The 24350-nt window shown below is 34.5% G+C and overlaps 11 protein-coding genes across 11 annotated transcripts; 4 read left to right on the forward strand and 7 right to left on the reverse strand.

The window, feature by feature from the left end:
* Positions 1-583: 583 nt before the first annotated feature.
* On the reverse strand, positions 584-1119 carry RO3G_06943 (uncharacterized protein; the record flags this gene model as incomplete). Its single annotated transcript, XM_067661533.1, has 3 exons — positions 584-651; positions 777-833; positions 993-1119. The coding sequence occupies 3 exons, from the start codon at positions 1117-1119 to the stop codon at positions 584-586; spliced, it is 252 nt and encodes an 83-aa protein (XP_067517634.1).
* A 1798-nt stretch (positions 1120-2917) lies between these two features.
* Positions 2918-3502, reverse strand: RO3G_06944 (uncharacterized protein; the record flags this gene model as incomplete). Its single annotated transcript, XM_067661534.1, has 3 exons — positions 2918-3058; positions 3416-3428; positions 3465-3502. The coding sequence occupies 3 exons, from the start codon at positions 3500-3502 to the stop codon at positions 2918-2920; spliced, it is 192 nt and encodes a 63-aa protein (XP_067517635.1).
* Positions 3503-4752: 1250 nt separating this feature from the next.
* Positions 4753-6261, reverse strand: RO3G_06945 (uncharacterized protein; the record flags this gene model as incomplete). Its single annotated transcript, XM_067661535.1, has 3 exons — positions 4753-5749; positions 5891-6078; positions 6136-6261. 3 exons carry the CDS (start codon positions 6259-6261, stop codon positions 4753-4755), a joined length of 1311 nt encoding a protein of 436 aa, XP_067517636.1.
* A 1317-nt stretch (positions 6262-7578) lies between these two features.
* Positions 7579-8669, forward strand: RO3G_06946 (uncharacterized protein; the record flags this gene model as incomplete). The annotated part of the gene is made up of 2 exons (XM_067661536.1): positions 7579-8181; positions 8235-8669. The coding sequence occupies 2 exons, from the start codon at positions 7579-7581 to the stop codon at positions 8667-8669; spliced, it is 1038 nt and encodes a 345-aa protein (XP_067517637.1).
* Positions 8670-10653: 1984 nt separating this feature from the next.
* RO3G_06947 (uncharacterized protein) lies at positions 10654-11275 on the reverse strand (the record flags this gene model as incomplete). Its single annotated transcript, XM_067661537.1, has 2 exons — positions 10654-11155; positions 11208-11275. The coding sequence occupies 2 exons, from the start codon at positions 11273-11275 to the stop codon at positions 10654-10656; spliced, it is 570 nt and encodes a 189-aa protein (XP_067517638.1).
* Positions 11276-12469: 1194 nt separating this feature from the next.
* On the forward strand, positions 12470-13527 carry RO3G_06948 (uncharacterized protein; the record flags this gene model as incomplete). Its single annotated transcript, XM_067661538.1, has 3 exons — positions 12470-12962; positions 13020-13083; positions 13131-13527. 3 exons carry the CDS (start codon positions 12470-12472, stop codon positions 13525-13527), a joined length of 954 nt encoding a protein of 317 aa, XP_067517639.1.
* A 695-nt stretch (positions 13528-14222) lies between these two features.
* On the reverse strand, positions 14223-15331 carry RO3G_06949 (uncharacterized protein; the record flags this gene model as incomplete). Its single annotated transcript, XM_067661539.1, has 2 exons — positions 14223-14982; positions 15033-15331. The coding sequence occupies 2 exons, from the start codon at positions 15329-15331 to the stop codon at positions 14223-14225; spliced, it is 1059 nt and encodes a 352-aa protein (XP_067517640.1).
* Positions 15332-16909: 1578 nt separating this feature from the next.
* RO3G_06950 (uncharacterized protein) lies at positions 16910-17489 on the forward strand (the record flags this gene model as incomplete). Its single annotated transcript, XM_067661540.1, has 3 exons — positions 16910-17056; positions 17104-17188; positions 17242-17489. The coding sequence occupies 3 exons, from the start codon at positions 16910-16912 to the stop codon at positions 17487-17489; spliced, it is 480 nt and encodes a 159-aa protein (XP_067517641.1).
* An 817-nt stretch (positions 17490-18306) lies between these two features.
* RO3G_06951 (uncharacterized protein) lies at positions 18307-19016 on the reverse strand (the record flags this gene model as incomplete). The annotated part of the gene is made up of 3 exons (XM_067661541.1): positions 18307-18571; positions 18628-18958; positions 19013-19016. The coding sequence occupies 3 exons, from the start codon at positions 19014-19016 to the stop codon at positions 18307-18309; spliced, it is 600 nt and encodes a 199-aa protein (XP_067517642.1).
* Positions 19017-20933: 1917 nt separating this feature from the next.
* Positions 20934-21233, forward strand: RO3G_06952 (uncharacterized protein; the record flags this gene model as incomplete). Its single annotated transcript, XM_067661542.1, has 1 exon — positions 20934-21233. The coding sequence occupies one exon, from the start codon at positions 20934-20936 to the stop codon at positions 21231-21233; it is 300 nt and encodes a 99-aa protein (XP_067517643.1).
* Positions 21234-22225: 992 nt separating this feature from the next.
* On the reverse strand, positions 22226-23575 carry RO3G_06953 (uncharacterized protein; the record flags this gene model as incomplete). The annotated part of the gene is made up of 1 exon (XM_067661543.1): positions 22226-23575. The coding sequence occupies one exon, from the start codon at positions 23573-23575 to the stop codon at positions 22226-22228; it is 1350 nt and encodes a 449-aa protein (XP_067517644.1).
* Positions 23576-24350: the final 775 nt, after the last annotated feature.

A 24350-nucleotide genomic window follows, 5' to 3' on the forward strand; every position in this document is an offset into this window, starting at 1 on the left:
AACATAAATTCCATTGTTCTCCCCAATTGCAGGAAGAATCAAGCGTTTGAAACGACTATATGCTAGTTCATGATTTAGCAAAGATTTGACCATGGAAAAATAAGGTATAATAGGCATATGGCGAAGGTGTTTCGGTGCCCTGAAGTAGGAGTAAACCCGTTGAAGAAAGACCAGAGAGATGGCAGCACCTATATAAGATTTCTTGTGCTTCTTATGAAGTATTGGCAAGAGATTTTCTAAAGCAATATGGTATAACTTAAAAACAGACTCTACTATTTCCATTATATTCCAAAGTAATAAAGAAGCAAAAGGAAGGCTTTTCTTTCGATCTATATATACTTGTATATGTTGTAACAAGTAAATCTAGATGTCTGCTCATTTTTAAAGCAAATCAACGTCAAAGCTCTCATTCAAAAATCAATTTTACAAATATCAATATAAAATATATTCTTTTATACTGGAACTTATAACCTACCATTAAGGTATGTGTAGATAGCAGATGTGCTTAACTTGACCTTCAAGTTTTCTCTGTAACAGCGAATTGTTACACCGTAAATTTGTGGCCTTTTGTAAAATTTTCTAACTAAATCATAATACACATCGAATCAGGTAATCTTTGAAGTAAATAGAATAGAGCCCAAATAAAAGGTACTTTATGAATTATTTGTCAGTTTTAAACTAGTAAAGAAAATCAGAGATGAGTAATGTAAGAATTATCTTATTTTGTATAAATTTTTATGTTAAGATAAGGTGATGTTTGAGGTTGATTTGCATACCTATCATTATAAGTATACAACGTCTCCCATCCAATTTAGAATGAGAATCACCTTTTACTATAATTTGCAATCGTAAGATATTGTATATTTAAAGATGACAGGACTATCAATTTGTCTGTCTAAACTATACACAAATGATGAAGAAATATGACATAAAAAATAATCTGGTAGTACATATTTATCTTTTAGTAACCTAAGCTAACTATATCAACTTACTTTTATATTCCTCAAAGGACACAATTGAAAGATTTATCCATTTCTGACAATCCTTGTTTAACACAAGTACTTCATCAATATCTTTTGTGCATCGTTGAGCCAATAAGAATTCTAGTTTAAAGAGCATTTTCTCTGAATTAGGTTTTGTTCCAGATTGGTTGTATATTTTTATTCAAGTTCATTTTTAAAGTTATTTGAAAGATTATTCTTATTTCAAATTGATAGGGAAGCATTGCATTTGAGAAAATTCAAGGATACAATAAAGTAACACCTATTTTAACGTTATAACTCTGTTTGAATACATATTGTAAAGCAGAAAATGGTGCTTAGATGCATCATCTTGACTTTTAAACCATTAAAGGAGATATATATCGCGCTATCTTTTCAAATTGTATATCAAATTTCCTTGTAGTCAAGTATTTTCAAGAATAAACTTAAAAATATGGCTTTAAAACCAAGCTTAGTAGACATGAGGAGTTTAAGAATAAAGAATCGTGTCCAAGAGTATATAAGGGTAATACCCTAAAATAGCTTCATATAAAAATAGAAGATTAAGTTCAGAATAAGAAGTTTGGATAACAGAATAAAAATCAAGAATATTTAATAATTTTCGTAACTTCGTAATCAATAGATAGCAGTAATGCCAATTTTTCACTTGAGGTTTACAAAAATTGCAGTTTTAAATGATGGTTAGCTTTTTTTTTTTTTTTTTTTTTTTTTTATTTCATTTGGCTGATCATACAGCAGTCCTGAAAATACTTTTGTCATAAAGTGTTGAAATATATATGGAACTTTTGGGCTTAAACTGTCTAAAAACTGTAAACTTGTTTTGTTTCAATCACAGACTATTTGTTTAACAAACATGTAACAGTCGAAACCCTTATCCAATTACAGAGGCTACTTTATTTTTACGTAGTTTCATGCAGTGGTTTACGTTTGAAAGTCAAAACTTTCTACTGCATCCACTTTTTGTGATCATTCAATTTTTTTGTTAAGCGATTCAACTTTCTTAGCCATGAAGTCAAAAAAAATATGTAGACTAGTTTATTGTTTTCAATATTTATAATGTCTCTATATCCATACATTTGCTAAAGAATTTTTGAGAACGGCGAATCCATCCCCTACAGATTTTTGGTGTAACTATTTCAGTTGCGTCTTCAATACGGTCGGCTCTCAATTCATTCTTTTTCAATGGTATTTTGCGAACTTCCATCTTGATTTTCGCCTAAAATCTCCAATGGGGTTCAGCATGAGTGAATATGACGGTAAGAATAATGCATTGTATCCATAGTTGTGAATTGCTTGGAGTACTCCGGGTATTTTGTGGATTGTTGCATTATCCATTACAATATATATATTATGCAACCCCAGTTTGTTCAATACGGCTGTCATTTCTTCCACAAACAGCAGAAGGTGACTTAAGTTACAATTTCAAGACACCATCTTCAATTTTGAAGGTTCAAACAACTCAATTCCTACAGGCGTCAAGATACATTTTAGAGGACTAAAAGAAACTCAGGTCGAAACTACAAGACTTGGTCTTCTGCAAGATACTCGTTTATTTTCGGTATCCACTTTATACCTGTTTCTCTCGAAGAGTAACCTTTTGCGAGTCAAGCTATCGACTGATCATACTTTATTCTTTGCACGCATTGATAAACTGGAACAAGTCGCATCTATTCGTTCCTCAACAATGACAGGCTGAGTTAAATCTATCATGGAAAGATCAGGAGTAGAAACCACTATATATAAAGCACACTCAATAAGATCAGCTTCAAGTACAAAGGCAGTAGGAAAAAGACACTCTATTCAAGCAGTAAAGGAGCATGCTGGCTGGAGTCTCAACTCAAATGCATTTGAAAGATTCTATTACAAACCAATAAATCAAGACTCTTCAAGTACAGCAATTACTCTTTAATTTTTTCTCAAGCTAAAAACTCTATCACATTAAGAGACGAAGTGTAGCCAACCAAGATTGATTTAGGAACGACAAACAATCCTAATGTTGACGAAACGAAGTTGAATAATGTGATAGATAACCACCCATGGTATCGCCGACACTTAGGCTTTTAATTCGTATTATTATACTTCGTACATTATTCCCTCCCTAAAAAAATTGAATATATGCTTAGGCAGAAAGATATAGCGAAGAAAGGCAAATTTATTATTTATTACAAAAAGAAAAATAAAGCATGGATCAGAGAGCATCTATCACACTATTCGACTTCGTTTCTCCAACATTAGGATTCTACACATCAATCTTTCGTTACACACTAAAATTTTTCTTTCTGAATATAGACAATTCTTTTTTGCGTATCAAGCTTTCCAAGCCTGCTTCCAAACCCATAATATTTGATAGAGCACGATGCTCGCAAAGCATTGGCTATGCTGAGCCCTCTGACTCCCATTGGTGACAATCTTACTGTTTTCAACAGGCTAAATTCTACTAGATTATATGCACAAATAGTTTACGCTCGATCAGAGTATAGGTTAGCGATCAATTGTTTCATTGTTTTCAAAATCAAATTACTAGAAGTTTTCCGGGAGGAATGATTACAACGAATATATGGTATATATAAAGGAGCTTCTACCAAAATAATGCATCTTCTGCCGCTCTTGCCAACAATAAAAGAACAAATCCGCATATTCCAAGCTTAATTTCTTTTTCGATCTTTCACTCTACCCACAGATACTCTCCTGACAAAACTCATGCCGCACATACAGTATAATAGACGTTAACAATGACATAAACTATTTAAGCCCTCGCTTTGGAAAAGCATATTTTTTCTGGTCAAAAAGCTCTCTCAAGACTTTCAAGTTCATTAAAAAATAGTTCATGTAACAAATAACTTTTTTTCTGCTAGTTCCAAGTCCGCAAGGTAACATGAACTTTGCTTACGCTTCAAAGACTTCAATTGATTGCAGACCTCCTTATTTATTTATATTAGATAAATGTATAAAACGGTAATATCTAAAATCCATCTTTCCTTATTTCAGGAAGCATGATAACCTTTAAACTTAAAGAGTTCTATCTGTAGGATAAAACATGAGCTACTACATGATTTGAAATAAAGCCATAATGAACTTCCTATGATTGTAATTTCCTTTCTCTAGTTTAAAATACACATTCCATCAGCAAAAAGAGCTTTATACAAAATAACATGTACCTTTTCATGATGATTTTGATCGATATTATCACTATTTGCCCAATTAATTTCTATATACAGCAATACTGACTTACTTTGATTTTCTATGTTGATCAATACAAGTTATGCGTATCAGATTATATATGGAGCTAAACTTCATCATTGTTTATTACAAGTATCTCAAAAAAGGCTATTTAAACTTTTCTGCCTTAGTTATTTTAAAATCCTCTTTCCCCCAAGGACTATTTGGAAATTACATTATGACCAAACATAAAAGCAACTGCATTTGGTAATCTTAAAATTTCGAAAATAATGCAAGAATTTTTCACGTAAGAAAACAGGCTGTGTTGTGAAGCCTTACTATGGCTTTATAAATCACACATTGTTGTTATATACTTTGATAATAAAAGCATTCAAAATGCATAGCAACAACATATAAAGAACAAATCTTGATTAACCTGTTTCTGATGACTAAATAATCTGTTTCAAGGGACAACATTTTTATTTGTTTTATAAAGAAAGGAGATGAATATAGATATTTACAGAGACAAATAAATGAGGAAATCGTTGTTTTGAGGTAATTTATTCTTATATGAGGTATTTTCTTTTTCTTACTACGAAACAAGGCTTTCGATGGCTTCGGTCAGGGAATGCTCAAGATAAACAGGTTCTCCTGTTTTAGATAGAGAGCCTTGAATAGAGATACATTGGATACCTAAGCTTTTAATAGCATCTACGTCTACCGGAATGGTTGTATTGTCTAGATATATAACATGTGTGATGAATGCTGAAATCGGGCTAGGATAAAACAAATGATCTGGAAATGGAGGATAAGACGAAGGTGGTGTGTGTATGTTTATATGTCTACTAGACGTATCGTAGCCGTCAGACTGACAATTGTCATAAAATGTTCGACGAGCATCAATATGCTGGCTCTCATTCAATGCTTCTGCAATAGTATGAATGAAATCGAGAGCTGTGTAGCCGTGCGTTTCACGATCTTGACTTCCATTCAATAACAATACCTTGTGCTTTAGACTTTGTGAGTATGCAATCGCGTTCCCGACATTCCTCAAGATAAGACAAGGGACGAGTGATGTATAAAGGGATCCAATTGAATAAATAAGTGATTGTTTGGTGGATAGCAGACTAATCACTTTTGGATTAGGCACTGGGTAGATCTCTTGTCCATAGTCGTTTACATAATATATTCTTCTGATAGGTGAATCAAGTTTTTCTTTTACATGTTTTGAGAAAAAGAGATTGGTGCTCTCATCTGAGTGTAGTGATGATGTATCGTCGTACTCGTTAAATGAAGTAGATCGATCATTTAGGTTTATACTTTTTGGTATACATCGGGTACCATCAGCAGAAATAGGTGTTGAAGGATGAGATATTTCGCATTGGCCAGTTAATGTTGAACCATTCAACAGGGTAGCAGCAATAGTCACTGTTTGATCTGTATTTACCACAGGTGTTACTAGACCAGGTACACCGATAATGGAAGCAAATAAAAACAGAGCAGCCTCCAGTGAACCAGTAAATATTCGAGCTCCAGTGAGTAAAAAGTTCCCTATGCTTCCATTACAGAAATTGAATCGTTTATGTGCTCTTTTTAATATTTCTATATTAAATAATGCCAGGAAGCTATGGATGGCTTCCTTTTTTTCAATTGAGATATGAAACCAAAGTCTAGGTGGATGCATAAATAAATGTATTTTTTATGCTAGTGTACTCTTTTTTTTTGTTTACTTGTGTCTTCCTTCTAATATAAGAGACCATTCATCACGAGCCTGCTGATGAACAGGCAGTCGATAACTTAGTAAATTTTTAATGGCCATCGCCTCTTGATCTTCATGATTGAACAAGTCCATTAGTTTTAAAAGCCTTGATCTTAAGTCCCCAACACTTGGACCATGCAATACTCTTAACAGTTCGCTCTAGAGTAAACAACTATATTAGATTCTTTTCGCACTTTTTATTTTTTTTATACTTACAGTTGATCCACCATTATCACTAACACCAAGCACATAGCTGACTTGATGGTTCGATACTTTATGGAATGCATTTAATATATGGTTACAAGCAGATCCACCAGAGAATACAACAAAACTTGATGACATTATTAAAATAAAGAAAGTAAAGGAGAAATAAAGGAGTAAAGATGATTTTCAAACAGGGATATTTAACTCAAAGTTAATAACAAGAATAAAAATAGGCCAATCATTATTTTCTTGAGGTATTTTTTGAAGTAAACTCTTCGAAAAGATACACCAAAAATAATCCGATTGCTATTGTTATTATTAAAATAAACAGTTTGCATGAATCTAAATCAGAAAGCCCACTTTTTATAAGTAGCTTTTTTATCTAATGAGGCAGCGCATAAACATTACACAAAAAGCGTGAAATAAATTTTTAGCTCAAAATATGTTTCAATGATGATCATCACAAGTATTACACAATGTTAATTTTAATTAAATGTTTGTCACTGCAATAAAATTTGTTAATGAACAATGCACATATAAAAAATAAAGTACAAAAGAACATAGATCAACACTTTGTATAAAACTCGGTAGACCCTTTCCTTTTCTTTTTTTTTTTTTTTTTCCTTTTTCTCTTTTTCTTTTTCTTTTTTTGTGTATATGCTTCTTTTACAAAAGAAAAGAAAAAGGATTGTATGCTAATCGAACGCGTAAAAAAAAAGGATAAATTATTCGGTATTCTCAATAAGACAACTTTTTTTTATTTTAGTGAATCAATTGAATGATGTCATTTTTACTTTAAGAAAAATGAGAAAAACTATTTTCCTTTCTCTTAAAATAAGCCAATGAAGATTAACAAAGATACTAATCTTGAGGATCAAAGAAGATATGAGTCAATTGGGTTCCCGGTCCTTTTTATACATACTTTTATATAAAATATTCTAAAAACAATTTATAATCTGCTTTGACTACAGAACAAACATTCATTCAATTACAACAAGATTCGCTTTTCTCTCTTAGAATCAAGTTGTTAAGTAAGGATAGCTTACTTTTATGACGAACCTTTGTTATCTAAATTTTTGATGACTGTACCTTCTGAGTTAATTATATTTGAGTTATTTATTACGAGTATCTATCTTTAACACTCTGAGGGCTTTATTTTCTCTTTTTATTTATACAATGTGAAATAATGTATACAAAAAATCATACAAAATACATATCACACGCGTGAACACAAGCGATTACTATATCCTTTTGTGTTGTTGAGCAAAATACAAATTGTTTATGCAAAAATTCGTTACACTAGATGCCGATTCTCTCCGGTAAGAGTTTAAGCCCATCTTTCATCTACATCTTTTTTTTAAAAATTTTTACGTACGCGTTTCAATATAAAAGAGAGAGAAATAACAATTGCTTTTTCCTAACTTTATTTTTGTGATAATTTTTTAAAAGCAAACCATGGTTACTACTGAAAAGATTACTTGTCTCTTGAACTGGAAGGCTACTCCTTATCATCTGCCTCTCTTTCTTGCCTCTCAACTTGGTTACTTTACTGATGAAGGCATCAAAGTTGCTATTCTCGAGCCCAACGACCCCTCGGATGTTACAGAAATCATTGGCTCTGGTAAGGCTGACCTTGGTTTGAAGGCTATGATTCACACGATTGCTGGAAAGGCTAGAGGATACGACATTAAGTCCATTGGCACTCTTTTGGATGAACCTTTTACTGGTGTCATTCACTTGAAGCATAAGAGTGGTATCACTGATTTCCATTCCCTCCGAGGCAAGCGTATCGGTTATGTAGGTGAATTCGGCAAGATCCAATTGGATGAATTAACGCAACACTTTGGTATGACTCCCTCTGACTATCATGCCATTCGTGTTGGTATGAACGTGACTGATGCAATCATTCGCGGTGATATCGATGCCGGCATTGGTATCGAGAATGTTCAGCAAGTCGAATTAGAAGAATGGTCTGTTCAACAAGGAAGATCTCGTGACGATGTTCAGATGCTTCGTATTGATGAATTGGCTGAATTGGGTTGTTGCTGTTTCTGTTCCGTAAAGCGAAAGAAGGAAAATGATAGGTTTATTGTGTTAATTACTTGTATTAGATCCTCTATATTGGTAACGAAAACTTTATCAAAAACAACCCTGAAAAGGTTGAAAAGTACCTTCGTGCCATCAAGCGTGCTACTGATTACATGATAGCTCATCCTGCTGATGCCTACAATACTTTTGTAAAATCCAAGACTCACTTGGACACTGACATCCAACGCAAAATCTTCCAACGTTCCTTCCGCTACTTTTCTCGTGATCTCAAGAATGTAGAGCGTGATTGGAACAAGGTTACTGCGTACTGTAAGCGTCTTGATATTGTTGGTAGTGACTTTGAGCAGAATCAAACCAACGAATACTTGACTTGGCCTCTTCTTCCTGAATCTGAGCCTGGTGTTGAACCCGCTACTGTTGAAACAGGTGTAGTCAAAGGTGGCTGTACTCGTTGTTTGCACAGCAGTATTGCACCACCTGAACTTGCTGCTTTATAAGGTATAAAATAGACTAAGCAAACAATTTTTTTATTAACATCTTTATTTTACACTTCTTCCCTTTTGGTTAAAAAGGGAGAGGGAAAGTAATGGTCGACACTAGGGGAGCTCAAAGCTTGTCTTTTTCTTTTTCATAGAAAAGCTGTGCTTTGTGGCTGAGAATTTAAAACTCTCATTACCTGATCAGGCTAGTACCTGCGAAGGGAAGTTGTCGACCCTCAACTAAATAAAATATTCCTCTTTATAACAATACTTATTGCACAATCTATTGATTTGGTTTGATCTTGAATTCAAATGCCATATATCTTTTGAGATGCTGTTTATGTTTTTGATGTCCTTACCATCAGTAATTTTACATTTAGTTAAATCGTATAAAAGCCAATATTTCTTGATTAAAACAAGTTATAAGTTTTGCATTATCCTGCAAGTTGAAAAAATTCAGTAACTTTTCAGTCAGTCGTACAGTTGAATCAGCTTTAGTAAAAGTAAACGAGCTTTTAAGGGAACAAGGCAAAGATCAATTTTATATTTTTTTGGCAAAGCACTTGACTATATGACCAGGAATAAACTATTATTTGGATAAAGGAACTTAATAGAAGTTTGATGAACATGAAAGGCCTCTTGTTTATTTTGACAATATTTTGAATTTATGAATATTGGTTATGATAAGGTCTTGTTCAACAAAAGGATCTTTATCTAGCACATTTTATTTCTAAGACCATTAAGATCAAAATCAAGTCTGTTGTGAACTAGCCTAAGCAATTTTTTAAAACATAAATAAAAATTTATTGTCATATAAGACACAGTTAAAGCAAATCAAATTTGACGAAACCGTTATAAGCTTTTGGAATCAGCGGTCTCGATGTCTGAATATTTAATTTGTTCTAGCGATTACAGACTGAGTTGTGGAAAAACAAAAAATCTAGCAAGATCAACCCAACTCAGAAAACTGCGGATAGAACACCAAAAATGATAAAAATCATGGAATATGAATAACGTTGCTTGTACAACGTCCGCTCGAGAGAGAAAAAAAGTCGCAAGACTCTAGCTTTGCGATTATGACGAACAGCTCAGACAAATGTAACTAGTTAACAAACAAATGTGCTCGTGAACCTGAATGTGCATATCCTTTTCATGAATGTACCAAGTGAAGTATAGGTGCAGATTGACAAACATGAATAGGTATGTATATTCAACTAATTTTCAATTACTGCATCGTGTTGTCTCATTGTTTGATACCATTCGGAAATATCGTCCATTCATCTTGGACGCAAAAGCAATGCTAACAAATCTTTCATTCACAGCAAATGTTCTTGTACAGCATTGGATAATTCCGCTTGCTTTCATCCTCCGATGCTTCAAAAAAAAAAAAAAAAAAGTGAAGTGTTTTATGATTATCAATTAAATCGATGCAGTGATAATCTATTAAAATTACTCTCTTCCTTTTTCATGTTTGTGTGAAGATGTAGCTTAGAAATGCGAGTAAAAATATGGCTGCGCAATGTTTATTTGAAAAGTGCATTTATGATTTCTGAAAAAAGTATATGAAAAACGTTTTAGAAAAAAGCTGAATTTTTCTTTATTTTTTAGGAAATAAAAATAACCATTAAAGCGTATAAAAAAGGGAAAGAAAAGGGTCATTATCTTTTCCCCTCAAAAGTGTGGAGAAGGGAATTTTTTTTTAAATGTTGCAAGTTGTGTATGTGTTAAAAAGACAATAAGTCCTTTTTTTCCTTCTTTTTTGTGGTTTCTTTTTTTTTTTTTTTTTTAGTTTCTTTTTTTTGTTTTTATGCAGAAATGGGCGTTCAATAAAATGTTATTTTTTTTTGTATGTTTTTCTCTCTTTTTCTACTTTTTTTTGGGTTTTTTTTGTATATAAGAAAAGAAAGGAAAAAAAAAAGAACAATAATAATATGTATGTGTATATGTGTAATATGTGTGGGTGTATGTGTGTACGTCATTAAAAACTTTTTTTTGGTTATACTTAGGCACTCAATAATACAGTCGAAGTAGCAGTGGGAGTAGCCGGTCCAGCCGGTGGAGCATCAGGAAGAGTAAAATGATGAAGTAAAAACTGTTCTTGATCAATTTTCTTCAGCTTTTTAACACCTTGTATTTCATCTTCTTCCTCTTCTCTTGACCGCTTTGTTGTTGTTGTTTCAGGTTCATGAGATAACAAATGGTTTGATTTAATGCAGTTTAATAGCAATTGAGTATCTTGTTCCTCTTGTTGAGTACTATTTATTGTATCCAAAAGTAATATATCACTTGTAGCTTTGTCTACTTGATCAAACCATGACCAATCGCAGGAAAGCATATTATCAGAAATAGATTTGTCCTCAATAGAAGACTTTGCCTCAACCAGAGTATTCAACTGGTCTTGATTGCTATCAGTAAACATGAATTCATCTAACCCATCAGCTAACCAAGCATCCGGATGTAATTCTGAAAGAGCTTGTTGTTGTTTACGAACATGATTCCATAATCTATTCAGTTATCAATGATACTTGCTGATGTATTTAATGTGTATGTGTGTACCTTGTAGTTAATAATATTTTTCTTAAAGGAACCTCATATCGAGATGGAATTGATGGGTATACTTTCATTTGACTAGCATCTGCTAAACGTTTCATTAAAACCTCTTTATTCATTAAATCCATCATCAAGTAATAAAAAAAAAATTATAAAATGAGAAAGAAAAGTGTATAAAAAGAGAAAAAGAAAGGAATAAATTATAAAATGTTTGAACGAATGAGAAGATAGCGGAGGCCAAAACAAATTTATTTATACTTTTTGAAGCGTCAGTTTGGGTCATATCCCATCCCAATGAAAGATAAGGACGGGGTTTTTAAAGTGTGTGCCTGGCTATTCGTTTTACGTCATGATTCATGTGACTTTTCGATTGTAAGAGATCCGAAATTGATCACAGTAAATGTATGTAATTGTACAATGAAGATCTGCATTAAAATCATATAAAATAGGCGCAGTTCTACTCAAATTGACTGATTCAATTTTAAACATCTTTAGTCATTCTTTTTATAACCAAATACTCTACCAACCTTTCATTTTATTACAATAAAGCAACAAAAAAAATTCCCTTTTTCTTTACTGAATAATAAATATTTTAGGAAAATGAAAAATATGTATTTTTTAACATAAACCATTACAAATAGCGATATGACTGTGAAATCAGGCCAAAAAGAAGAAGAAAAAAAAGAGAATTTTAACCTGAGACAGTGTATAAAAATCAGGCTACTTTCCACATACACACATATGTAACTTATTCGATAAAATTGAAGAAAGTTTTTATTAATGATATCGTCAAAGTAAGTCTGTGGAATACTGAATAAATACAAGTTGAAAAGTCTAGTCCTTTTAATACAAAAGCACTGATAATCTCCCCCTTTCTTACTCCATTGTTTAAAGTCAGTTAAGGGATGAATTATGTCAAGGAGATCAACAAGCAGATGAAGTAGATATTTAAACACTTGATTGCCTCTAATTTATATCCTGTTCACTATAGATTGGGAACAAGTATTGTGTGAGTATATGTGCATAATTTGTTATATTTAGAATAATTAATACATTTCATTGCCCAATCAAAAGTTTGAGTTTGTTTAATCTAATTTATTAGCCAATTTATAACTCAAAGACATTATTACACAAATTAAGGAGTCAAAAAAGATTTGTTATTGTTTTCTCTCACAGTGTTTGACATGTTGCACAAACAAACTCTTTAAAGAAGCTTGAGATTTTTAATTAAAAAGACCTTTTCTTTTCTCTTATATCTATTCTTCTTTATGGATACACATTCATCTTTTGATCGTAAAGCGATAAATCGTACGTCTTCCTTCAATCAATTGCTCTCAAAGGGTCGTCGAAGATCAAATACAGTCATTGAGTCTCCCAAGCGACCAATTTCCAGACAAAGATCGCTTTCAGAGTTGGTGAATCGAGTAACAAAATTATCATTACGTTCACCAGTCATTCAAGAAAAAGACGAAGAAATCCAAAGCTATTCTTCAAAAGTAGAAGATTATAATATATTAAGGACTATTGGTGCAGGTGCCACTGCCTCTGTTTATTCTGCCATTTATAAACCAACGAGTTCCTTGATCGCAATTAAGACGGTTAATTTGGATAATAATCCAGAGGACGATGATTCAAGATTGGATTCACTACGAAAAGAAATACAAATCATGACCTTGTGCAAGCATCCACATTTGTTAGAAGTCTATCAAAGTTTTGTTCATTCTTCACAATTATATATTATTACTCCTCTTATGTCAGCTGGTAAAAAATCATTTTGATTGCGATACTCAAACACATGAAACTGATCATACAACTTAGGTTCCTGCTATGATTTACTTCTCAGTAATCAACGTACTGGCCTTAAAGAAAACATTGTTGGGTGGTAAGGTGTATAGTTTTATAGGTGCTTGATCTAATTGATATGATTAGTATTCTGAAACAAGTTGCACTCGGACTTAATTATTTACACGGAAATGAACTTGTGCACAGAGATATTAAGTCTGCAAATCTCTTGCTTGATTGGGACACAGGCCTTGTTAAATTAGCTGACTTTGGTGTAAGCAATCATCTGTTTAATACGTCAGACTTGCCCAAAAAGAGCACAGTCTCCCTTTTACCTTTTCAAATACCTCAAATCCATCAACTGAAAAAGGCACGTCATTCATTTGTGGGCACGCCCTGTTGGATGGCACCTGAAATCTTGCTGAACCACGATTATGATACAAAAGTGGATGTATGGTCCTTTGGAATTACTGCGATTGAATTGGCTTCTGGTAAGCCACCTTTTTCAGAATATGATCCTATCACTGTAAGTAAAAGTCTCTGAAACGTTTGAAAAACTCATGTTTATCTATCAGATATTTACAATCATTGTGGATGACCAACCACCAACATTAGATAGTGAGACTGCTTCTCTTGCTTTGCAGGAATTCATCGAGCATTGTCTTCAAAAGGATCCAACCAAACGCAAAACTATTTCAGAGCTACTCAATCAGTCCTTCCTAAAGAAAGCGTCTTCCCCTGAAATATTGAAAAAGTACCTTAACAACCACCATCCTGGTCTAAACAAAAAAAAATTTCATTCTACTAAAAAAAGCTCCTGCCCCGATGATGATGACTCTATCTCTTGGAAAACTGAAGATGAGGATGAATCCACTTGGGACTTTGGTGAACGAGGATTGAGAGTATCCATAGAATGTTTGGACTATGACACTCCTGTTACTCAATCACCTATCACGCCAAGTGATAGTGATGTATTGTTGAAAGTAAACAAAGCTCATTATTTTTAATGAATTTAATCTGATCTGCCTGATGAATAAATAAAACGTATGCGTATCTGTTTTATGCCTTGCTACTTTTAAGCCATCTTTTTACATATAAATATGTTTCACGAATAAGGAAAAGTTATACATCAATAAAACTACTGAATAATGAACAAAGGCTTTATCAGTCCTCAGTCAGTGTAAAAAGGAATAATAATAATAAAAAAAAAAACATGAATTTTATTTTGAAGCTAGTTTTTTAAAACATGACAGTGTCCTTTAATTGAAAACGAGGTACCTTCCTGTAATCTCCTACTTTGCCAAGTCTCCAGAGATAAACATCTAAACCACCAGTTGTCGTAAGTCCGTTGGATGCTTTCACAATTTCATCGCATGCGACTACACTAGCTGCTCTTAATGTTGTTGCCACTTCTTCTGTCAAATCCTGATTGGATTCAATCATTTCTTGCCATTCCTTGGAGATTTCCAAAATGCCGAGATGAGCAAGCATAGTTGGGATCACATTATCTGCGAATACTGTCAATTCGTTTATATCCTTGAAATCAAACAAATCAGGGACTTGATCTCTCAAAGTAAACCAGATGTGATAAACCAAGATTTGTGCCTTCTTGAATAAATAGACTGTATCATCTTGGAAGGTGTAGTGGTCGTGAAGTCCGGGGAATGCCTTTACCAAGCTCTCGGTCAAATAAGTTGCATCTTGTGGTTGTTTTTTAGCATGGTCCAAGATAAATTCTGCAAGGTCCTTGTATCCGTGTGCTAGCAAGTAATCTCCTGTAGTGTTCAAGACAGAGGCGATACCAACAGCTAAGGGTTTCAAGGCAGTAGGTTCTGTCAAGGTGACAAAGTCTAATGTTTCATGACGCACTTCTTTGTCGATAGGGAACTGAAATATCTCTGATACTTTAAATATATCAATTTCGCTCCATGTCTTGGCATCCATAGGAATACCACCAATATGCATAGCCATCACACCATAACGAATCGTATCAAATGCACTATGATAAGTTGTGAGAACATGTATGTATAAATCATATCACAATCTTACCCTCTATCAGCTAATTCATGAAGTTCTAAGCGATATCCGCTACCAAAATTCAATAAATCAATCAAGGATACAAAATTTAATTCCTCTTCCATCGAATCAAACTTGATAGGTAAGCGGATGGTAGAATCATAGGCAAGCTCTTGATATTGTACTTTATCGAGCTTGTTTAAGAATTGATCAATGCCTTCTTTGGATACTTTCACTTTTGAGCTTTTGTTAACCAAAGAACGACAAGATGAACGAACTGCTTCAACAAAATTTCCCAAAGGTAAACTTGAGGATTTATCGGTCACGTTCATTTTCTATACAAAAAAAAAAAAAAACAGGTTTCTCACTTTTGGCTTGCATTTTTATTTACTTTCTGTAATCTACCGCAGTTAGTAGTCACGTCGCACAAGACATTGTTTTGGATCTGGCTATTTTACAGCTATCTCACACATGCCCATACATATACAGATCCTATATTTTTATTATTAATTTTTTATTCAATGAAAATAATTTTCAAATTTATGCTCTATCAAGTATTCTTTATAAAAGGCCACTATTTATAACATACGAATGCCTTTTTTTTTTTTTTATTTGTTGATCATGCTCTCTAGCATCAAGAAAGATAGTACTTCAAATGTAATTTAAATCCCAGCTTTGGTATATTTTCACAAGAAAATAAAATAGACATCTTGCCGCAGCATATTTTATCAGATCTAGCAAGCTTATTCATGTTTCCTGATTGATGAGCAACCATGTCGAAAGATCGACACTATCCTATTGCAGTTTGTACCATCCAAAAGAGGAAAACACGCTCTTTCTTGGACGCGTGGTGCGTTTTATGCTTACTTTTTACCAGGGTTTCGGGGACTGTTTAAGACGGTCTGAGACAACAATGGTACAGTGCCAAACTTTCCAGGCCATCAAGAAACAGAATCTGGAGTTACTCATGCGGAGTAAAAATGTCAAATTTCCATCTTGCTGACATAATCTCTATCCCTGGATCCTATCCTTTAGTTACTGATGGGATATCAAGAACATAGCTGATGTATTGGACAAAGTAAATTGGTTAGTTCCTATAAGGTAAACCTAACTGTATCCTAGATATCCATCGCATAAATTTTCCAAAAAGCACATTCATTGTCTAAATATGTACTGACAGCTCCGAATGACTGAATCCATCGGTGACACCTTATGCTTACTTCTTGACCTTTTGCCTACTTGTCTTATTTCTCTCAGGTCTACTCTCTTTTGGACGTGCGGATCATTGATAGCTTTTTTTTTTCACTTTTGCTCAAAGTGGATCAATTGCATCATCATATTATAATACTTTTTTTTTTTTTTTTTTTTTTTTTTTCAGGATGTCGCTTCCTAAAATGGCTTTAGGATCTCCATCCGCTTCCTTTTCTGACCGTTTATCTTCCAATGTCCTCATGTTAACATATTCTGCTTGTGATTTCCAAAAGACCTTATGCTTGCCTATCCCTTGCTTCATGGTCCTCGTCTAGGCGAATAGAATCATTTGCTTATTTTGCACCAGTCGGCACTTTTTATCCAATAAAAATTTCTTTATTTCGGTGCAAACTTCGAGCATAGATTGGTGCTGGCTTTGAATATTTCAAGTCTTTCTTTGAACAATGTTTTCATTAAAATAACAATTGCCCATGCTGAATATTTTAAATGGAAGGTGTTTGCTTAGTATGAAGCGATGGTGCAATGTCTTTTTCTAAAAAGCATCGTATAAAAAGTACGGGATGCTCTTCAACAATTTTTAGACAATGCCCAATACCAATCAAAGGACTTGTTCAATTGAACAACCCCGAAAATTTAGTAAAAAAAAAAAAAAGACGCGCACAACAGTCACTTTTTGCTTTTCTTTTCTTTTCTTAAAAATGTCCCAAACGCCTGAAGAAGTTAAACCAGAAAGACAATTAGGAACTGTTTCTTTTCCTTTAGCTAGAGTCAAGCGTATTATTAAAGAAGATAAAGACATTTCTTTAATTGGTAGCGAAGCAACTTTCTGTATTACTTATGCTACCGTAAGTACTTGACTTTCAATATATAGGCTGATCTAATGACAAATTAGGAATTATTTTTGGAATATCTTGTAAAAGAAGCTTATACAAAAGTAAAACAAGACAAAAGAAAAACAGTTTACTACAGAGATTTGGGTAAAGATAGAAAGGGAAATATAAAAGCTATGAACCAATCCATACAATTATAGCCAAGGTTGTAAAAGAAACCGCTTCATTTGAATTCTTGGAAGATGTGATTCCAACTACAATGACACTAAAAGCAGCTGTTGAAAAGAGAAAACAAGCCTTAAATGAAGACACGTCCGTCAAGAAACAGAAACCAAATACGAATAACGAGACTCCAGTTGAAGAAGTGGTAGAGGAACAGGAAACAGTTGAAAGCAATAATGAAGAAGCTATGGAAGAAGACGTAGAAGAATTACAAAAGGCAGAATAGGGAAGAAAATAATAATTATTTTATTTTTTATACACACAAACTTATATGAAAGAAAGAAAAAGATTATATATACAATCACATACAAATAAAAAAAAATGTACAGAAAAAAAGCATGAGGGAGATCAAATTGAATGTCCATAATTATTACTTGTTTCACGACTTCGTGTTATACGCCCTTCATCTTCAAATTGACCATTCTTTGTACCAAACCGATTTTGAAATTTAATCAATTTACGTGTTAATATATCCATGATTTCCAATGAGGTTTGATTGTCTTTGTCTTTTCCAAAATCAAATGAATCCTCCTCTTCGTGTTCAATGGGTATTGTACTTGCACTACTCAGTGAGCACGTATCGTCATTGTTATCTTCCTTGATTATTTCCAAAGGGTCCTTAGCGGATTCTTTAGAAGCCATCTCAATCTGTATAGAACTGATGTATTCCAATATTTGTTTTGCTCGACGGTTCATTTCATAGATCGTCATACGTGCATGTGGATGTCGTGTCCTGGCTGGCGGTGAAGAAGCACGTGATTCAGGTGTAAAGTATTCAAAGATGGCTGTTCCTATGTTGGTTGGTTCCTCTGGCTGACTACTGGTCGGAGTACCTTCATCCACAGGTGAAAAGTCTCTTGGTTGAGGTGTGGATGTACGTGATCTAGGCTTGCCCCTTTTACTGCCCCCTCTACCTCTTCCTGATCCTGCTCGTCTTCTATCCTCTGTTGTTTTGTTTTGTTTCTTTTTTGGTTTTGTGATCTTGGCAATCATTTCTGAGTCAGACTCATCTTTATAAAGACAGTTAAAAATAAATAGAAAAATCATGTATACATACCTTGCTCTTTAATAACCGGAAGTTCTTCCATCACAGGCTGGGCCAATAAATCATGTTTCTCTAAAGAAGGACTGATGTCTTTGGTTTCAGCTGAAGGAGAAGGAGATCTTTGGCCTGATTCATATAATTCCAGTGCACTTCTTACTGCTAATACATCTTCTAATGACATGGATGCCTCTCTACTATTCAGCGTCATTCGTTTCTTTGGTACTTTCTTTTCATGTCCACTTGAACTGTATTCTCTTTTGGTTCTACATCAAAAGCATCGTTATTTTCACAAACAGGACCAAGTTGTTTATTCACTTACTTTCCACTGGACAATCGAGTGACAAAGTGGTTTTCTGGTTTACATAATTCACAAAAGTATTGCTCAGGAATATCTGGTTCGTCAAGTCCCATACATTCACAATGTTGCCATACTTCACATTCATCACACTGTACCATTAATCCAACACTATCTGCACACACACACAATAAGAATGATGATAAATTATATTCAATAATGTACATACGAGATTTTCCACATGTACAGCGAGTGACTGAATCAGGCTCGGAACTTTCCTCTTCTGAACTTGATTGTGATCTTCTTCTTTTCATTTGTTTTCTTCCTCTTCCTCTTCCATTCTTTTTACCAAGTGCTATACAATCATATTATTTATATACCAATTTTATCTATTTTATAAGCAACTTACTCATTTTTTCTTCCTTCTTTTATATACAATGTAATAGTTTCAAACTTTTCCTTTCACTCACGCAATTAGAACAAAGGGATGGGGATAATGAACAAGAGGTTTAAAAAAAAAAAGTACACAGTACGGCGAATTATGTGAAAAAGAGGGAGATTTTTTGTTGACAGTCACAATGCGATTCGCATTGTTTTAAAAAGTTTACCCGGTTTCTGTTTTGCAGCAGAAAGAAAAGCGACTATGCATTTATAGAAAAGTACTTTGATTAGAATACATAATCAAAAAGGGATGTTTGTTGTATTCTGTCGAAAATCAACAAGTGAGAAAGAGAGAGAGAGAGAGAGCAAGAGGCTATCGAAGGAAAAAAAAAAAAAGGATTGACATAAAAAAGAAAGTGTTTTTTTTTTTTGTTCAAACAACGACACGACACACACACAGATCTATGGAACTAAATTGTGGCTTGTCCACTTTAAGTTAGCATCACCAGTAAAAGTGATGATGCAAATGGATGTACAAATCATTGACCAACCTAGTTCGTTGACCGAGAAGACAAAGGCAGAAATGGACTAAAGACTTAGGATTAGCACATAGGACAGTGATGAAAGTAGTGTGAGGATGAATAGATCCTTTGTTTCTCCTTCTTTTCTCCTGAAACCCCTCCTCGACCTTGTTCAGTCTGCTTCTTTTGGTCCTGTTCTCCGGTCACTGGTTACAAAGTCATCGGCGCTCAAATGACAGGCCTTTTGTTGCGACCAGAGGCTCCACTTCTTTCTCGGCTCTCTAACGGCCTAGTACACTACCTGGCCACTCTGAACAGCATGTCGTGGGGCCCTTTCACCATCCTCTGCGGCTCTCCTTGATCGTGCTGACAAGGTCTCCCCTTTTTGGTTGACTAGGTCTATTGACTCTCTCTCTTTTCGTCCCAATTCATCTGCTCTCTTGAGTTCCGCTCCGAGGACATGAACTAGACCATTTTGAATTTGCTGATATTACATTTTTTCTATTTAACCATCTTGTTTACTGAATGGACCTTTTTGACAGCATGCCTGGCCATCATGCATTCTTGACTCCCCATCCTGCAGAGAAGTCTGAAGCCCTCTTGTGCCCCCCCCACGACAAGTACGGTACTCATGATGACGCATGTCTTATCACTCTTCAAGTTTCCACATGATCCTCTCACGAAAACAAGCAATTTGTGACGTTTTTTGTCAAGAATACAAAGAAAGAGTAGATGTGAAAGACAGAGAAAAGACAACTGGACTGTGACTTGTCCGGATGCCAAGTTGGATGGAGAAGTTTCTCTTTCGAGTATAAAAAAAAGAGAGGCATTGGCTAGAAAAAGTGACCTTTTCAAGAAGACAACAGTCTGGGATCACGAAAAGTGGATGATGGATCCTTTTTGAAAAGTACAGCAAAACACTTCAGCTTGCTTTGGTTGACACTGCCCACTTTTGTCGGATTTCCAAACGAGTCGGTGTGGATGGATCTGTCCATTCGATTGGTCAAAGAGACCCGGGTGCATGAGCATCGATGAGAAACAAAAGCAGCCAGTGAGCCTTCATCTCTTGTGCACCGACAGGGAATAAGTCTAGTGTCGACAAACAAGATGTCGATGGAGATGCGATTTGTTGTTTTGTTTACTCATCTGGGATTAAAGACAACACTCTCTAGGCTTGTTCCGATACCCAAACGCGATGATGGGAACTGAGTAAGGAAAGTATCTTTTGAATGTTTCATTTATTGAGTTGACATCCACAAGTAAGATGAAGAAGGTATTCATCCCCTGATGAAGCAGTGGGTAGAGAGATAAAAAGAAAGAGGATAAAAAGGATGCATAAAAAAAAAGGATGATATCAGAATGTGATACACGGTTTCAAAATGAAATAAAAAATCAGTCGTTTTTTTTAAATGTTTTTCTTTTTTCTTCATGTCTCATACGAATTCACCTCATCATCATACTGAAAATAGAGATCCAATCATGGAAGATGATCATTTTTCACTTCGATTTGGAAATCCTATTCAAATCATTCATGACACACCCAAGCATGAAATCGATCCATTTGAACCCAGTAAGAATCATATGCCGACAGTGCTCGCTGGGGTATTGAAGGAAGAAGGCAAGATGAAGAAGAAGGAGCCGGTTACGATCATAAGGGATACGACTTGCAATGAATACTTTCACAACAAGAATGGTACGGTGGATGAAATTGATCACACACAAGATTGATAAAGAAATAAAGAAAGCAGAAGGAGAAGACTATAATAGAACAGATGAGCCAAAAAAGAATAAAGAGAGGTTGACTGTACCCTAAAACCAACCATGGGATACTTAATCTATCCTTTACATGACCATATTTATCTCTTGTCCTTTTTAAATAATCGCCATTGAGCTCTATTCTTTTCTCTAATTGACTCAGTCTCTGTCTGTATTCTTCAAACAGTCTCCTTTGTTTCACCACCAAAGCATTCACTCGGGTCCATCGATCGTGATCTTCCAGAGTGTCTGGTCTTGGACCGACCGGCTGAAGGTCGAGTGCGTCCAGGTTCTTTTGATGACAGGCAATCTGAATCTTGGCGATCTCGATTCTTGATTGTGTCTGCTGGATGTGGTGTAGGGTGTGTTGAAGGTCGGATTGAGAACGTTGAAGGGTGTGTTGAAGATAGGGTGGGAGTGCCTCGGTGTCGATCGGAGGTGGCGGAGGGGAAAGTGGAGATTGAATGTGACGATAGAAACCAAAGAGGTTCACAAACCGGTTGCGTTCGTCCAGACTACGCGCGGTAAGCCGGATGGGATGGTGCAGGTGAAAGAGGACGAGGTCCTTTTGAGTAGGGTCCAGTGGATCGAGTGTACAAGACACATGGACCCAACGGTCTGATTGTGTTTCATCCAGCACGTCATCTAATGTCACCCTCTTCCTTCTCACTTCTTTTTCACCCAACCATCGTCTCATCCACCTTCTTTTCTTGGTGGGCTGTAGAGGATGATGACGATGATAGAAATACAAGAGAGCTGTTTTAGAACGGATGGGATAAAGAGCGATGGTGTGTGGAAGGAGTCGGACGAGGACAAAGGTATGTCTCTTTGACCATTTGAATAAAAAGAGCATAAGAAAAAGAAAAAAGGGGATTGGTGGAATATAAAAATGAGTCAAGTGTGATTTGATTGAATGAAAAAAAAATTTTTTTTTATTTCCCACATTGATAAGATCAAATGATAAATTATCTTTTTGTGTGACAATCCAAAATGGAGAACTGACCTGATTCAGGAGAGTGCATGAGGAAAGTAAAAGAGAGTAATTTTGAAGAATGATAGATGAAGGTATCATTTGGTTTTGATAATAAAATAGGTAGTTCCAAATACCTTGAACCATCTTGTTGGGTCGATAATAAATTATGGTGATTTAAAAGGATGTCTTGTATGTCGGGTAATTCTAATTCGATTAAACTCTTCTTTTTCAGTGGACCTTGTCGACCCAAATAATAATTGAATTCAGTCGAAGGGACTCGGATAGAGTGAGTGGATGGAATGTATTGAATACAAGAAATAGTTGGAAAGGGAATAATCGATCTTGGTGGTGAAGGAGGGGGTGAATTGGGTTGTTGGATTTCGATGGGTGATTGGATGAATTCATATTCAAATTTACTGATACCCACAATCGTCCAACAGAGATAATCACTGACTTGTTGATCTTGAATGGCTGTGAAATCGATATAAACATTATTATTCAAATCATTTTCTATTGTCTTTCCATTTGAATTTAAATACAAATTGGGCGTATTGGCTAATTGTAAAGCGACTTTTTGCATTTGAGACAACAAACCAAACGCATCATACACCACCTTGTTCTTTTCCACTTTACGAATGATCAAAGGAGGGGATGTGATACCGGTCTGAATGTCTTTTAATAATATTTCTGTACCATAACTGATGGCTTCCGTCTTGTTGGGTTGACGCAAGACGATGATTTCAAAAGGTGACCAAGTAGAATGTTTCGCGCAGAGTTGATTGGATTCGGTTGACATGTATTTTGTACGGACTGTTTGTGAATTGATTCTGTTGAAGAGTGAAATAGTAGAGTGATTAAAAAGACAACTTGTCGCATTTCTTGTCTTTGCTGTCTTTTTGGATGGTTTGGAGATGATGGATATCGGATTTGAATAGAACAAGGCATCATTCATGTTTAATTTTATTCTAAATTGTTTTGATTTAGCAGATGAAGTCACATAAAGATATTTAAAATATCCTTTGGATTCATCATCTAATAAAGTACGTTGTTCTAATATCGCTTGATTATTTTCATTCATAATCGTCATTGAAATCATACAGTTTGTCTGACTCTGACTGATCACGATCGGTGGTGGACATAAAAATCTCTTTTCGGTTCCATAGGATTTTTGAGCAATCGAAGCATGATAACACGTCACCTTGTTGGGTTGTTTAGGTGAAAGTGGTGGTGAATTCAATTGTCTTTTTTCAATCATCGATTCAATAGACATGCTCAATTTACGTTTCTTTGTTATCGGTTCTACTTTATCAATCGCATTTAAAAGTGATTCCATTGGGGTCATTTTGAATAATAAAATAATAAAAAATAAAAAAAAAGAAAAAAAAAAAGAAAAGCATAGGATTTTTATAGACGTGAAATGTGTAACTATCCTAATTGGGATGAACTGATAAGATGGTCCACTTTATTTCAATATCTCTTTTTCTCACTCACTCTCTCTTTCTTGATCTTCTCACGTGCTCAAGTTCATACACTCTTTTTCTCTCTCTCTCCTTTCTTTTCGTGATGAGAGGATAGACAAAAGGAGGAAGGGGGGGGGGTAGGTAAACAATCCTGTAATCCCATCCCATCAATTTAACTGGTGAAAAAGATCTAATTTTTTTATATATAATTACAATTACTAAATATAGTAATGATAAGAAAATTACATTTCATTCGCTTTTAAGCTTTTTTTTTGACATTTTCTCGCATGTGACACACAAATCCCTTCTTGCCATTTCCAGATAAAGTAAAATCATGCTCCTTTTTTCCTTTCAGCGTGAGAAAATTATCTTATGTCATCCTCTCCATCTACCATCCACTCTTATCTGTCCTCCTTTGGGTTGTAAGCCAATCTTTTTTTTTTTTATTCTTATTTTTTAGAATCCATCATTTTATTCATTTTTTATAATAAAGAAATAAAAGAAAATAAAAAAAAAAAATGAAGATCACCTCATATAACTACATTATTATAAAACAACTCCTTATGATAGTATCATGTGTCCCTAATAAATAAAAAAAAAACTATTTTCAAGTCGATCAGCTGTGAATTGATAGCAAAAAAAGAATACAATACTTTC

Source organism: Rhizopus delemar, genomic scaffold, assembly GCF_000149305.1.
Source record: "Rhizopus delemar RA 99-880 supercont3.5 genomic scaffold, whole genome shotgun sequence".
NCBI lineage: Eukaryota > Fungi > Mucoromycota > Mucoromycetes > Mucorales > Rhizopodaceae > Rhizopus > Rhizopus delemar.